This window comes from Cervus elaphus, chromosome 11 (assembly GCF_910594005.1).
Source record: "Cervus elaphus chromosome 11, mCerEla1.1, whole genome shotgun sequence".
Lineage (NCBI taxonomy): Eukaryota > Metazoa > Chordata > Mammalia > Artiodactyla > Cervidae > Cervus > Cervus elaphus.
The window spans coordinates 87,308,534-87,325,487 of NC_057825.1; the positions used below are offsets into that span (position 1 = coordinate 87,308,534).

Genomic DNA, 16,954 nt, shown 5'->3' on the forward strand with positions numbered 1-16,954 from the left:
TACACATCACAGTCAGACTCCAGGGAGGTAAAGCAGACATGAGGAGAGCTGGGCTTGAGCCCCAGCTGACTGACCTGCGTAATGAAGGGAAGCCCGTGTGCCTCAGCTTCCTTGTCCAAAAATATGGCGACACTAACGTCTATTCTACCTGGACGTCACCATGGAAATGTTAAAACTTATTTCTGCTATTCTGATCATCAAAATGGATTATTTAATTAAGGTGCCTTGACTACAAAATCGATATTGTTTTCCCTGGATTATTTTTTTGGCTCCTTGGGGGCAGGAGTCAGCAAATGCTGGCACTGGAGTCAAATTCAGCCCATCGACGGCTTTATAATGCAGCCACACCCATTCCCATACCTGCCATCTATGGCTGTTGTCACCATACCACACAGGACAGAGTGCGACACACACGGGGTGGGCTGCAAAGTCTAAAATATTTACTCTCTGGCCCCTTAAAAGTTTGCCAGTCCCCACATTTCAGTAGCCTTAAATATCACAGGCCAAAAAGTAGCTGACAAATTACATTTTGAATTTTCCTCAAACCACTATTTTCCATGTAACACATCTGATTTGTTAAAAGATTTAACACCCTGTACATATATATACATAGAGAGAGAGTACATACATAGAGTGAGGAAAACAAATTAGAAAACCACTTTCTGCAAGGAATAAAATCATCTTAAACTAGTAAATCTCAAGAAGATATCTTAGATGCCTAAAAATGAATTTCTGAAATTCTCTATTGCTAGAGAATCATAATCTCCAAATTCTACAAAATTACCATCTTCAACAAAATAATTTTTAAAACTTGTCTGTCAAATCACCCTGTACGGGAATTAAAGTAGAGACGAGAAACAGCTCAGGGTATAAATGAAACATTTCCCATGATTTCCGATGTGAAACTATTCATTCCTCTGCCCTCTCCCTTTTATTATTACTTCTTAACATCAAACTACCTTGTCAGTCCCCTTGCGGCAGAGTTGAGCCTGGCTCTGAGATTTTTCAGTAAATAGCTGTGCTCCGTTTTGTATTTTAAACAGGCTGTGTGCATCCTGTCCCTAAACATCTGCTTAAATGCCAGAGAGGAAAGTGCAGCATGTTTTAACAAGTAGACTTCCTCTGCTTCTCAAAGCCCTCAAATATTTAGTTTCGAAGTGAATACACCATAAGCCAAAAAATTACCACCCGCCCAATTACTCTGTCATTTCTACTGTGAAGGTTTATGAAAAGAGACAAAAGGAAGCGAAGCAGGCATTATCGATGATGGAGAAGGAAGAAAAGCAATGAGAATAAGGAAGGCAATCAAGGAAAGTAAAAACGGAAAAAAAGCCATTTAGCTCATAATAACCTAATTGGGAACTTCTTTTTCCCTTCTTTGTCTATAGCCCTCCAAAAAAGCCAAAAAACAGTTTCGCTTATTACTGATAAAGAAAAAGTCCTAAGGTTTTAGAAATGGGACTGAATTTTAGAAGCCACTAAATATAAACCATTTATTTTATGGATGGGAAAAACTAAGGTCCAGAAATATTAACTGCCACATCCCATGTATTAGCCAGTTAGCAGCAGCACCAGGATCAAAATCCAGTTTCCCCGATCATCAGTTTAAACACACTTCCCATTAGACTTAGCTCCCTGCCCTGCTAAAGCATGATATGCCATTTGGCACCTAACAGCTAAATTTTTCTTAAAAATATGTCCGAAGTACCCCTATCATCACCAGGAAATTAACAATACCCCTTTAAATAGTATCTATGGGCACATGTTTTTTCCAAGTATAGACTTATCAAGAACAGTGCTTCAACCTCCAAAGAAACCCAAGTCACAATAAAGCAGCAGGATAATCAAAGAGCTAATGAGGACTTAAACTGCCTCCTTGTATTTTGTCTTGATGGAAATCAGTTTGAAATAGACACCACCCGCCCCCCACCCACTAGACACATGCTCCCAAGACTAAACAGCAATATTCCATAAAAAGACCAGATCTAGCCAGTGTTATTATCTGTCTGACATTTGGGTTATTCTTGTGAGTAACTCATAAAGTAACGTGGGTGTCTGTGATTATTTGAGTACACATGGCAAACCATAATTGGTCAAAAAATAATAAAAGACATTTTTCCGTGACAAAAATACCGTATTGAATGACAACATGGCAGTGTGACAGCATTCAGTGGACCGCAATACTTTCTCCATTTACAAACCAGTAAAAAGAAACAAGAATGTAAAAGGAAAAGTCTTTCTGCAGTAACTACCATAGTTCATATTTAGATTATGAAAGATTAAAAGGTTTTAAGTGCTGACAGTAATCCAGGAGCACATCTTTCCCCAAATCCATGTCATACATCAAACTTATAATTCTGCCTTTTGATACGCAGCAGAAACGTGGCAAAAGATGCAAGTCTGTATCCCCTTCTACAACTGAAATACACATATTTGACAATTTTAAGGAATTTTTTAGAACCTGGCTGTTTATGAAAGTTTCATCACCACCATCCAAATTTTCTCACATGAGTCAAATCTAACATAAATTTGACTTATCACCGAGCAGATAAAATTTGAAATGGATCAATGCAAGCTGTACACTGGGGTCTTAACTTAAAGCCTCTTTCCTCCTGTCCCCCAATACCTCCCCATCACCACAGGCTGTGTCCATGATAAGTAACCAAGGGTAAGACTCTCCTAGCCATCTCTCTCAGAAACCAAAAACCAAGTTAAAAATGATACCGAAAGTAATTTAAAAGATCTCATGAAGGCAGCATATTCGTACTGGTAGACAGAAACCCATTCAAGCAGAGAGCGGTGTGAATGGAGGGGGTGTCTAAATGCTACGAGCTCATCAAACGCTGGTCGGTCAGGACAGTTAGGGACCGTGGAGGAACTCACCCACTCGGAAGTTCGTGGCTGTCAGGGTGTCGGCAGCGTGACCATTCTCACTAATGAGAGTGGTGGTGTTCCCCTTCTCACAGCTGTTCTGACAGCTGCCCTTGGTGCAGGTCACTTTACAGATGCTCGGAGTAAAGACCACCTTGATGCGGCCAGTGTGGTTACTCACTAGGAGCGGAGGCAGAGAGAAAAAGAACAACAAACACATCAGCTTAGTATCCATGAACTTGCCTTGGAAGGTTTAAAAAAAAAAAAAAAGGAAAAAGAGAAAGGAAAGGAGGGAGAGGGGGAAAGAGAGAGCCCACAACCCGGCAGGTTTAAGGAAAGAGGGAAGCCTTCAGTGCTCGCTGCTCTGTATCCAGTGGTGTCTCTGAAACAGGAGTAGGAAGCTTAGCAAACAGAACTCTGGGATGCACTCCAAAACCACATTTGAAGTCGAGTCACTGGAGTGGGATTACTAACCACAATGCTGCACTTTATTCACGGGCAGACAAAGAGCAGTACGGAGGGCACGACAGATGAAAGAGCCAGCCCTGACAGGCAGATGTAACGCACAGAGGTTGGCCGTGCACCTAGTGCTGAATAAACTCCTGTGTCCTCGGCTTGCATACTTTCCCTGTTCCTCCACTTATTAAGTCACTATTTGCAGCCCGACCCCTGGAAATGTTTTAGGCATGCGGCATGTCTGAAAACATCTGTCTCAAATCTCCTGGCACTCCCAGCTGAAGTGATCAAATCCTGTGACGCAGCTGCGGGAGCCCAGTGCTTTTTGACAACTCTGGGGCACTCTTTCTCCATATAAAATTTTTCAACCTATGTTTCGTTTTACTGTGAACAAGATCCATCTAAAAAAAAAAAGGGGAGGCCAAGTCCCTGGGGCTAAAAGGTTCGTCTCTGTTAAAATGCCATCCCGGAGCTCTCACTGTGGCTCTTCACACGTCACCTAAAGCAAATATTTCTTTCACTCATACAGCCCTTTAAAAAAATAAAACCCAGGTGCTACCACCTGTTATACGGCAGAGGCAGCACAACATCGTAGAATTGGCAGTCATCTTCAAGTCAGATTCTGGGTGGAAATCCTGGCTCTACCATGCTGTGACCTTGGACCTGTCATCTCACCTTTTCTCCAAAATTTGAGAGAATTAGCACTGATATTTTCCAGCCAGTTTTAACTTGTCCTGTTTATCAGGGGCCAGCAAGCTATGGCCCTGGGATCAAATCTGGCCCACTGTCTGCTTTTGTAAATAAAGTTTTATTGGAACACAGCCACTCATGCATTTCCGTATTGTTTACGGCTGCTTTTGCGTGGTAACAACAGAGCCTCACAGAGAAGAGACAACTTCATCCAGAACTGCCACTTGCAGCCAAGCCCCAGTATAAAACTCTGGCAAGGCACAATGCAGAAGCCCTATTTGGATATCCACATTTGTGAAATGCCCCCAGCCAGGTTCTTCCACTTCTCAGGGGCCTAGGCAGAAAACAAAGATGGTAGCAGCAGCTCAAGAGAGTGGAAGAGAGATGATTCTTCTCTGAAGCTTTAAGGCTGGGTGGAAGCAGTGCGCTTCCTGGTGTCACTGTGTTACTGCTGTGGTCATAGGAAAAGCCTGCCTTTGGGTCAGCCTATCTTCTGCCATCCCCTGCCCAACAGAAGAGATTCTTCCCCCTTTACACTGCTTTGCTTTGACCAGGATTGTATTTTCAGACAATCACCAAAGAAGCCTCTATAGGCCCTCAACAAAATGTGGTCAAATCTGAGCTTGGAAACAAAAACATTACACCAAAGGAGTCATCAGAATTTCAAGGTAGGAATGGGGCTTCAAATACATTCTGACTTCTTTTATTTGAACATCTGTAGGAACAGGGAGCTCATTACCCACTAAGATGGCACATTCTAGTCATGAGCTGTTTCTCACAAATGCTATTCTTAAGCTGAAGTTATGTCCTCACAGTCGGCTATACTCATTAATTCTAGTTCACCTCCCCTCACAATCTAATGCCTCTTCCACATGGCAGCCCTTCAACTCGTCAAAGATATTACAACAGAAGCCAAGAAGGCTGACGTTACAAGGGATCTGAGAAGATCCGCTTGGGTTGGCCCTCTCACTGAAAAGAAAACGATTCTTCTGGAGCAGAAATACCCTCAATTCTTTTCAAATGTTTTCCTAAGACTGTTTCTCATTCACCAGTGGTTCTAACACAGAAGATCAGGATACATACTCTGGGGTGTGGGGGTATCTTAGTGGCCTACCAGGTCTTCCAGCCCCTTCCAAGAAGGCACCCAGAAACTTTTTCTACAAAGAGCTACACAGTGAATATTTTAGAGCCGTAGACCTACAGGACTCTGCTGCAACCAATCAACTCTGCTGCGGCAGCAGGAAAGCAGACTGCAAAAAACCATATGTCAATGAATGAGTGCGGCTATGTTCCAATAAAACTTTATTTAAAGAAACAGTTTTCAAACTAGTGCTTTACATGCTTTCAGGACATTTAAAATTTTGGGTGGACGATGAAAGTGAAAGTGTATTAGTCTCTCAGTCGTGTCAACTCTTTGCGACCCCATGGACTGTAGCCCACCAGGCTCCTCTGTCCATGCAATTCTCCAGGCAAGAATATGTGTTGCCATGCCCTTCTTCAGGGGATCTTCCCAACTCAGGGATCAAACGCAGGATTCTTTACCATCTGAGCCATCTCATACATTTTAAAAACTACAATGGAATGCTGATTCTAAAACAGACAAAACTCACCTAGTTTGATTTTTTTTTTTTTTTTACAGTAGAAGGGAAAAAAATCAGCTTACGTTGTCAGACCACACTTACAAATATCTTGAGAATACTTTGTGTGTCTAAGTGTGTGAAGCCCAGGGGGAAAAAAAGAGACAACATCGTCCCACTTCAAAAGAATATAAACTTCTATTTTTTCTGGCTCCTAGTACAATAATGAAGATGGAAATGTTGTGCCAAATATTTTGTCTTCTCTGGCATTAACTCGTAGTACCAGCAGCTGCCATGCAGATGCCCACACCGTTACCTAAATTATGCTCACTTAGGTGAACTGAGACATCCAAAGAAAGCAAGCCCTTCATCATTATTCCCATTTTACCTTCCAGCTACAGTAGTCACTTTATAGGCACTTGAGATTCTCTAGGCCTATTGTTTTTAGTATGTTTCTTTGCCAAAAAAATTCTTTTTGGCCTAGAATTATCTGGATTTTCAAAAGACAGAGACAGTTTCACATGCCTTAATTCTGAGTTTTTAACACTCAACTTCTTGGAAGCAGAAGATATATTTTCTATTTCCCCCCTTGTGTTTCATAAGCATTCTGTTATAGTGTAATCTAATTCTAAAACAGACATTTGTATTCTCAGTGGATCCCCCTGTGTCTACAGAAAGCATTTATAATATTTCTTCATTATAATTAGTTTTAGTTTTCCACATCAATCTCAAAATCAATACTGAAAAACTCAACTGTTTGACATTTTGTCATCCAGAGCTCTGAGAGGATCTGTGTAGACATTAAATGCATTAGAAAATAGTCTTACCTATGTTCACTCTTTCCAAATCATTTCCACTCCTTTAAAATCATTTCATCATATCTAGGGTATTATGTGAAGAGTAAGTTTTATAGTACATACAACTATGATACAGTACTGAGTTTGAAATTCTTGGCATGTGATGAGCTGAATTTACTCATCTGTCAAGAGTTCAGTGGGAAATTCATTTGGTCTTTAAGAGTCATCTCCCTCAAATGCCTTGAATAAATTAATACCCAAGGGCCCTGTGAAAGGGAAAGTGAAAGTCACTCGGTTGTCTCCAACTCTTTGCAACCCCATGGACTATAAGTCCATGGAATTCTGCAGGCCAGAATACTGGAGTGGGTAGCCTTTCCCTTCTCCAGGGGAATCTTCCCAGCCCAGGGATAGAACCCACGTCTCCCGCATTGCAGGCAGATTCTTTACCAGCTGAGCCACAAGGGAATAAAGTAGGTAACCCAATAAATGTGGAATAAACAAAGTGACTCAAAGACTAAACAACCCCACAAAGTTCAGGGGCTCACAGGTCTCTCTGGTCCACCACTGGGTTTACCAGTGATGAAAGCGAAGCCCACGGTTCAGATCAGTGGAAGATCATCCCTAGCTGCACCCATTGGCTGACTGAAGTATTTCAACTCTCTGAAGCCGAAGTCAGCCCAGTCAGAAGTTAATAGGGCAACTGTTGGCACAGCTTTCATGCTCAGTCCCTCTAACAAAAACATGTAATTTGTAGATCCTCGTAGGTAAATCAGTCCCAGAAATCTTTACCAGGCGCTTTCAAACTTTGGGTTTTAGAGTCCTTGGCTACAAACAGATTGCCCGAAGCAACACAGCGCCTCCACTGAGCCTTCGAGTCAGTCAGTTAAGACACTTGAGAGTCCACATCCCGTTTACAGCTTCTGCCAGACCCTGGGTGCATTCACACCACCAAGAGGAGGTGCTGGCACATGGGTTAAAACAAACCACAGACATTCAGACTGAAAGACAGATGGGGTGGAAGCGAGGCCGATACCCTCCCCAATACAAAAACCTTTCATTTCTGCTTCCCAATCGTAACAACAGAGCAAAACTTAAAAATGCGAACACTGTCCTTGACAAATGGACTTTAGTCTAGAAAAAAGCACAGCTGCCATCTTTCAGTCATGAAACTAGGATGTGACCAAAAGCAAAGGCAGCCAAAGAAATAAATATAACAAGTTCAAGACTCACATCATAGGTCATGAACAAAGTCTCTGCTCGCATCCAACCAGAATGCTGTGACTCAGCACTCATCCAACGTCAACAAGAGGGGCCAACCAGCACCGGCAACATCCTGGGAAGGAGAAGCCTCGTCTCTGTGGGTAAAAGGCACCATCCTGCCTGGGGGACTGGGGCCTATTTAAAGAGACTGAGGAGCCGATTCAATACCCAGGTCACGTGGGAGAGAAACAAAGTGAACAGCTCATTCTCCAGCTTTGCAACCCACTGCCTGCCCCCAGGCCGAGGATTCTTTGAAGGACAAATCATAAACACATTAAATAATGCTTAGAATAACAGGACTTGATTGTTCAGCTCTCTGGCCTTGCTTAACTCCTCCTGGACTATTAAAATAATGCCAATAGAGTCCTCTGTTCTCAAGAAAGGTGCTATGTAAACAGAAATCAGTATCAAATCCATTACTTCATCAGGTTGCCCCAGTCATGGAAAATTCTTCAAGAGGGAAACAGAGGTAACTAGTTCTGCTGTGGGCACTTTCTCAGATGAGAATCTAGGGTTACAGTCCAGCACCATCTCTTGGAGCTCTTCCACAGAGAACTAACTGAATGAAGAGGTACGGAGATATAGTTGCTACGCTGGTGATATAAACTAAAACATCTGTGCTCCCTCCTTTCAATGCTCCCTTAATATTCACTGAAGGAAACTCTATCAGTTCCTCACCTCTTACAGAGGCCTCTATGATTTCCTTACATTTTTATACATGTAAGAAGATAGATATATAAAGAGGCAAAGGAAACAAGTATATTAAATCATTTAAGACTACATTTCTGGATATATTCTGAGTTTCTTGAAGAATGGCTTATTTCTCATAAAGCAGGTACTAAACATATGCCATGTTTAAAAATGTACATACAGTCCCCAAAATATTCGTTGGGCAGAAATGCTGCAGCTAATTAACTAGCTGTGCTCAAGTGTGACTTCACTTATTATCTCATGGAAAAAGGAGAAGCTACAAAGCTAAGCTACCAACTTACCTGGATCGACAGTTATCCTGCCTTTCTCCCAATAAAGGAGGTGGTCCTCCCTAAGACCAACTCACCATTAAAGCAATGGATCCCCTTCCCCTCTTGCCCAAAGACTTCCTCCCTGTTTGTTCCTGTTAGCAGGCACACCTGCCGTACCACATCCCATCTGTCAAGAACACCTCTGCTCTCAACATCCCCATTCTACTCCCCTGCAGGTACCACTCTATTTCCCAGCTCTCCTTACAGCCAAAGCCCCCTGAAGAGAGGCTCTGCTGGTTGCCTCCACCACCTCCCCTCCCCTTCTCTCTTGAACCTGCCAGAGCCGAGCTCTTGCTTTCAACACTTCAAAGCTGCTCCAGTGAAGGTCGCCACTGGCCTCCAAATCCAACGGTAAATCCTCTGGCTCCTTATGAGTCAAACTTCCAGCCTGTTTGACACAGAACCACTCTGGTTCATGATACACTTTCTTAACTTGGCTTCTAGGTTATCCTATCCTCTTATGGTTCTCTCCTACCTCGCTGATTCTGTTCAGGGGAAGGCTCCAGAGCTCAATCTCTGTAGTCCTTTCCTTTTTATATGGACTTGCCAGATGCTATCATCCTACCTCATGGATTTAGATGCCTTATGCAGATTTCTGGATAGAGAATGTTTAGCTCTAGCCTGGACCCCTCAATCTTGTATATGTGCATACAGGCACTGGAGATGTGTGTGTTTATGTGTATATGCAAGTACCCAACTGTACCGCTGCCTCCGGGACTCTGCCAGGTAGGTGTCTAAAGTCTAGTGGTCATCCCAAGCAAACATTCAAAATTAAGCTCTGGTTCTTTCCTGTACCCACAATCTAATCTGTTCCTCTTCAAGTCTTCCCCTATCTCTGCAAATGGCAAATCTATTCTTGATCCTTTTTCGTTATGTGAGATGCAATACAACATGCAAGTCCTGGTAGCTCTATGTCCGGGGGGATGATATCTCACCACCTTCATGGCAAACACTTTGGTGCAATTCACTACCATCTTCTGTCTGGATTATTTCATGTCTCCCAGCTTGACTTCCTGCTTCCAGCTCTGCCTTCCTACAGCTTTTACCCCCACAGCATTCAGAGCATCCTTAAATGTACGGCAATCAGATCACGGCACTCTTCCCTTCAGTGACCTCCCATCTCATTCAGAATACAAGTCAAAAGACCTCCCAAGGGCCTAGTGGGCTCTCCACAAGCTGTGAGCGCCCCCACACCCCGACCATGTCTCTCACCCCTGTTCCCAATCCACTCATTCTGGCCTCCATGCCTCCTTCAAATACTGTGCATATTCCTGTCTCAGGGAACTTCTTATTCCCTCTGTCTAGAATATGCTTCCCCAGAGATACATAGTGTCTTCCTCCCCTTCAAGACTGCTCCAGAACATCACATGACCAGAAGATTTGTCCCAACTACCTGGCATAAAACTGCACATTACTGATTCTTTCTGTGCCCCATTTTCCATTTCCTATTTATTCTAAAGACACTTTATAGATTTGGTATTTCACTACTGTCATTAAAAACACAGACTCCATGAGGGCGGGAATGTGTCTGGTCACTACTAAATACTGAACATGTGTTTCATAGCAAATGCTCAAGAAATATCGAATGAATAAACTTCACTGACAGAGAACTAAGGAAATAATATTTATCTAAGGGATAATTGTCAGTAATTTTTTTAAAAAAATAAAGAAACTTCTATGAAACCTTTAGCCTCAAAACATTTATTTAATGCTATATTTGTCAGAGAAAAATATTTTAGTCATAAAAGTTTCAGATTAAGGGAAAGCACAGTTGTTGCTCAGGAAACCCTGCAATAATTACAAAATTTTTTTTCCCAAAATCATTAAAATGTTACCAAAAAATGGTCAATGACATAAAGTAAAAAATTTCAATTAAACATGCCAATGACCGAATAACTGAACAAACAGGAAATAGAAATTTCTCAAGAACTTTTTCAAAAGAAAAACAGACAATTACTTGCTCCCAAAATTTCACAACATATTATGCAAAAACCAAAATGACACATAATGGAAATTTCCACTAATTTTATAAATAAAATTTAAGATGATGTCTAAGGAGTTTAGTTTTTTAATATATTTCTGATTTACTTAGCATTCATTCTCTTTGTTAGGCTAAGAACAACTAGGAAATTAAAAACACTTCTACTCAGATTCTTCAAGACTGATGTGAATTGCCATTAAGCCATAAAATCCACCCAGAAGGAGAAATACACTTTGGTTCGAAGTTCAGGCAGACTGGCAGAGGAACTAAGCAGAGGCCCAGCAATAAAGATGGTAGATTTCATCCCAAATTTCCATTTATTTTAGGAGTTGGGTCTCATTCCCCATTTCACTCATTTAAGCTTTGTTTTAGCTTGACTTGAGATTTAAGGACCAAAACTTTCACTTAGAATTGTACATTTTCTCAACTTCAATCTTGCCTTGCCAGCCAGTCTCCACTATCCCCAGCAAGAATGTAAAAGGCGCACCTTGAGTCTTCGGGATTGTTTTAATAAGCTTCCCTTTTTCTCCTTGGAGTTCTCCCTTCTTAAATAACAAACCTAGGTTCTCTTCTCTAGAAATACAATAAAAGGTCCTATTTTCATCCCTGGAACAAAATCCAGTATGTTTGAAGGTATAATATATTTTATAGTCAAAGAGGCTCACTTTTACCCAACAAATAGTTTACTTACCCAGCAGACTCTTACCAAGCATATTTGGGAAAAGAAAATATAGTTGGTAATTAAAGTAGAGAACTAGTAAAACAAACCAATGGCTCTCTGATATTTTCATTTTCTGATCTTTTCAGTAAAATATGCTTCTTTAACACTGTAGACCCTGAGGGGATGCAAGCAACTGACCAGCCATCCTTCTTGGGGTACCCTCCTCATTTCTGGGGTCCTATAACTGCAGCAGGCCATCGCTCCATGGTGCTTTCTTCAACAAGACTTGAAAAACCCTATCTAGAACATGTGGGAATCTCTCCTCTGCTCCTAATCCTTAATACCAGAGAACCAGCCCCTCCAGAATGAACTGTGGTTTTTGAGATATGGTGACTGCAGAGTTGAAGAAACACAAGACTTAAGTTCATAACTTTAAAAGTACCAAGAATACTGGGAGGAGCACAGTAGACCCACTTTCTCAATCCTGAATTGAGGGTGCAATTCTCTGCCTGGATCTAGAATCCTGACAATCATGGCAACCATCCTTAGTGAGGGTTACATGAGTTTGCCTAGGGATTTTTAGTTCTTTGGCATTGTGGTTCAAGATGTTCAAGAGTTTATCTCCTGAGGGATAAATACCATTGAAAAGATGCACTTTTTCATGTGAAAAGTCTCCACTTCTCTCAAACAGCCTACGTCAGCCTTCACAGCAGCACAACTCTCTAGATTCCACACTGACCAGGGCAGTGGAAGAGGCTTAAGAGGACTTTTTCCACTGTTCCTGAATCAAAAGAACAAGCTGCAGGGCAGTAAACACTTACCTGTCTTCCATCCCTAGCACTCATTCGATCTGGCTAGTTTGTGTGGGCTCCTTACAGAAGGAGGGGGCTAGACACGCTTTACATGATTCAAATTTTCTGTCCCTTAATTTTAGAACAGAATCAGCTTTTATTTATCCCCACATTTGTTGTTTTTCCAAAGAGAAGTCAATGAGGGCATTTGTTATCGGTCTATCACTCACCATTTCCATAAATAACATCTGCTTGTTTTGCACATGAGAACCAAGTCTGACTAAAAGGATACATATCTGCTGGGCTTCATGTTTACCAAGGAACAAATTTCACGGCTTGTTCACAAGCCTGATCAAGTGGGGGCCATTCCTCATGAGAATCTCCAATGGTCTCTACTATCTACTTGGAGAATTAGGATTCCACATAGTCTATGCAATTGTTAAAAAAATATATATATTCCCAACAAAATCAAACTCCCTCAAAGGAAATGAAGACTCCTTCCCATCCACATTTGATCTACCTCAACTTCACCAACCACATATAGCCAAGACATCAGGCAAGCAGGACCATCCCACCATCCTCACTCACACACCTGCTTCCTTCTCACGCAGCTTCCTCTCCCCTCCGCGCCCCCAGAAAAGCTTTGCTCCTTTCTGTCCAATCTTCATTCTTTCACTCCCATGCATGATTCTCACCAAACTAGGCAGGACCAAACATTCCAACCTTCGACTTTTTCTTGGCTCTTTGCACATACTTCTATTTATGTATGTTTCTCTCCTCCAACCTTCCCTTGGCCACAATCAAGCCAAAGAAAACAGTTTGTATTCTCATCCTCCTTTGCTATTTTTAACATATGTCCCACCTGGTGATTCTCCCTTTTTGGGAACGGGAAAGAGTACGTGGCAAGAGGGGAGTGACAGGGGAAAGAATGCAGGGGAAGGAAATGAACTCAGGCTGGGAAGACAGGGGAAGAAAGACAATGGAAAGGGCAGAGAAGTGACTTTTACTCAAGTAACTAATACCTGGAAGTCACAAGACATTAGCGGAGTTAAATGCCATCAAGGTTCTCTTAGTTCCATAAGGGCACTTGGAAACTTCCCTCTTATATTAAAGGCAGACACAAAAGAAGAAAACGACCCGCTACACTTTACAAAAGCGAAATTTGTTTGAAAGAAAAAGTCAAAGGACAAGGCAGAGAAGGAAGTCAAAACCTATTGTACCCTGGACAGGCGTTCTGAATCACTGGAGTTGCCAGGCCAGGAGTAGACACCTTGATGTGCCTCTGATAGATCTCAACGCTTTTATGTAGGTAATGAGAACCCACTGCAAATAAATATTATATATTAGAAAGCCATTTGAGAAGTACTAAGGAAGTTGAACATATGAATATTTTTGTTAACTATCAAAACTCCTCCAAAATTTGATGGATTCAACTGAAAGAAAAAAACTATTGAAAAAATTAGTTATATAGAAGAAAACTGGCATTTTTAAAATCTCTCAAGTAATTTAGAAGTATAGAATCAGGGATATTCAAGCTTGCAGAACACCAATTCTGTCATTTCTTCTTTCCCCAGCACAAATTTCTCTGGCTCAGTTTTTAAATGACTCCATCAAATGGCCCCAGCTACTCTCCCCAACGGATTACTGCCAAATTCAATATATCTCATCATTAGGCAAGATTTCAGCCTAAATATCCCTTTTCTCAAAGTCTTCATATTATATCTAACTATGCTCTAGTATCATGTGATAAATAAAATTGAAAACTGATTAGTTGCCAATAAAAAATGAATTACTGATGTGTAACTACACATCATAAGTTTTTCAGCTGTCAGCTAATTCTTTTTAGGTTACTCATTTTCAACTTTTCCCTTTTGACTCTCCTCAAGATAATGCCTCTCCCATTGAACATGGATGGTTTTAAAATGTGTCTGCAAATTTTTTTATGTCTTTCTTCAAAAGATGATGTCCAACTCCTCTCCCCTTGAGCCTAGATTGGTCTGAGCAACTCATGTCTAATGAACAGATTAAAGCAGAAGAGATAGTATGTGACTTCAGAAATCAGATCATAAAAGGCACTGCACTGCAGCTTCTGTCTTGCTCTCTTTCTTGGATCACTCATTCTGAGGGAAGCCAGCTCCCAGGCTGTGAGAATACTCGAGGAGTCTATAGAGAGGCCTGTGTGACAAAAAATAAGCCTCCTGCCAATCCCCATGTGATTGAGCAATCCTGACAGCACATCTTCCGGCCTCAGACAAGCCTTCAGGTGACTGCTGCATTTCCCCTAGAGAAGGATTTGAGCCAGAACCAATCAGCTAAGTTGATTCTTAATTCCTAACCCACAGAAACCATAAGATAATGTTTGTAGCTTTAAACCACTAAGGTTTGGAATGATCTGTTACTCAGCAATAGATAATGTAAACACACACACACACACACCTACCTTCTTCTTCTCTTCTTTTCCTTTTGCATAGATCTGAGAACATAGAAACAATATGTATGGACCTTTCTAAATGTACAGAGCACTGTCTGCATGATTGATGAACTCAAGACACATGTTGTTCAGTTGTTCAGTTGCTCAGTCACGTCTGATTCTTTGCGACCCCATGGATTGCAGCACACCAGGCTTCACTGTCCGCCATCTCCCGGAGCTTGCTCAAACCTCTGTGCATTGAGTCGGTGATGCCATCCAACCATCTCATCCTCTGCCGCCCCCTTCTCCTCCTGCCTTCAATCTTTCCCAGCATCAGGGTCTTTTCTAATGAGTTCGCTTTTCACATCAGGTGGCCAAAGTGCTGGAGCTCCAGCATCAGTCCTTCCAATGAATATTCAGGGTTCATTTCTTTTAGGATTGACTGGTTGGATCTCCTTGCAGTCCAAGGGACTCTCATGAGTCTTTTCCAACACCACAGTTCAAAAACATCCATTCTTTGGCACTCAGCCTTCTTTATGGTTCAACTCTCACATCCATACTGACACTGGAAAAACCACAGCTTTGACTGTATGGACCTTTGTCAGCATGAAATGTATTGAGCACTTTCTAAGCTACAAAGTTCACATACACACCACAACCATGTAAGTAACAAACTCACAGCCATTTCATAGACTAGGAAACTACAAAGACATTCATCAGAAATTTGACTAAAGTCGTTTTGTTAGGAAATGACAGAAACTGGGTTCAGTGCAAGCGCCATTCTTTCCTCAAAATCCCAATGCTTCTCCTATACTTTTAATGAGCAGTACTGTGAAAATCACATGACACTAAGTACTTGGGAAGGTTGGAATGAATGAGAAAAGTCAAGATGGAGCACATAAGGGAAGGACAGGATGAAGGAGGGAAATTAACATAGAATGGAGCACAAACAATGTATTTGGCAGTCATGTTCAGTCGTGCCCTTCCTCTCAGCTCAATTTTACAACAGTCTTATGGAATAAGTGTTAAAATTTTTATTTGACCAAGAAACTAACAGAGGTTCAGCAAGATAGGGCACAGTGAAACCCCTCACTAGCTCCACCCTCCAAATCTTTCAAACAAGAGTAGAAAATAAGACATGCACAATAATGCCATTCAACCCATCTACCACACAAGGTTGTGGAGGAGGCCATATGAAATAGTTTGTATGGATATGACTCATAAGCTGTTAAATATGCAAATTCAAGAGGTTATCATTACTTGCAGTCAGCTCTTAGTGGGGAAACTCAAATGACCAGCAACACTTTCCCCATGATATTATATATTATATATTATATATATTATTATATATTATACAATATATATTATATGTTATATAATATATATATAATATATTATATGTTATATGATATATATATAATATATTATATGTTATATAATATATATATAATATATTATATGTTATATGACACCCAAGAGCTTGTAAACATGGGAAATTTTCATCTCGAAATGTTTGCTTTCATGATCATAATGTTTACTAACACTCTACAAAAAAGTAAAATTCTACTATCAACTTTGCTCTCTACACAATCTTCAGGTAAGATCTGACTGCTTCACTTTGTCTGAGAGGTATCAAAATGGATCTCAAATAGCAGTAGGAACCCACTGATTAGAAAGGTTTATTTTGCGTATGGACTATTTTCATTAAAAAATATTCCTGTCAGGACTTCCCTGGTGGTCCAGTGGTTAAGAATCCGGCTGCCAGTGCAGGGAACACAGGTTCAATCCCTGGCCCGGGCAGATTCCACATGCCACAAGCAACTAAGCCCATGCGCCACAACTATGAAGCTTGCACACCACAGCTACTAGAGCCCACACACCTACGGCATGCGCTCTCCTCCACAACGAGAAGCCTCTGCAATGAGAACCCCATGCATCACAGCTGGAGAAAAGCCATGCACAGTAACAAAGACACATCACAGCCGAAAGTTAATTTTAAAACACAGACAGGAGCTCTATATTTAAATAATTTTTGTAAAGTCTTTACTGAATCTGTCACAATATTGTTTCTGGTTTATGTTGTGGTTTTTGGTTTTTTGACCAAGAAGCATATGGGATCTTAGGTCCCTGAACAGGGATCCAACCCCCTCCCTGTGCATTGGAAGGTGAAATCTTAACCACTAGCCCACCAGAAAAATCCCCAGGTAATTTCTTAAAAGTGTCATCAACATTAAAGTCCTACATATAATAAAGTTGAAAAATTTTTAAATATAGTCAAATTTTGACTTTGGACTCCCCTAAAAGTACCGTAGGCTAACTGAATTCTGCCAAGAGTCATAACAAACACCCTTTTTCAACAACACAAGAGATGACATGGACATTACTAAATGGTCAATACCAAAATCAAATTGATTATATTCTTTGTAGTCAAAGATGGA

At 41.1% G+C, this 16,954-nt stretch overlaps 1 protein-coding gene across 14 annotated transcripts in view; it reads right to left on the minus strand.

Annotated features, from left to right (window-relative positions):
- LTBP1 (latent transforming growth factor beta binding protein 1) overlaps positions 1–16,954 on the minus strand; it is a 442,953-nt gene that overhangs the window by 260,901 nt on the left and 165,098 nt on the right. For 7 of the 14 annotated variants that reach the window (XM_043918282.1, XM_043918280.1, XM_043918281.1 and 4 more), the window contains exon 1: positions 2,884–3,259. The exons of 1 other annotated variant lie outside the window; for it this stretch is intronic. In XM_043918282.1, the coding sequence (XP_043774217.1) occupies positions 2,884–3,106 (223 nt within the window). In that variant the 5' untranslated portion in view covers positions 3,107–3,259. Of the gene's footprint in view, positions 1–2,883; positions 3,260–16,954 lie in introns of those variants that run through there. 6 more of the 14 variants (XM_043918271.1, XM_043918274.1, XM_043918270.1 and 3 more) reach the window with 1 other exon arrangement.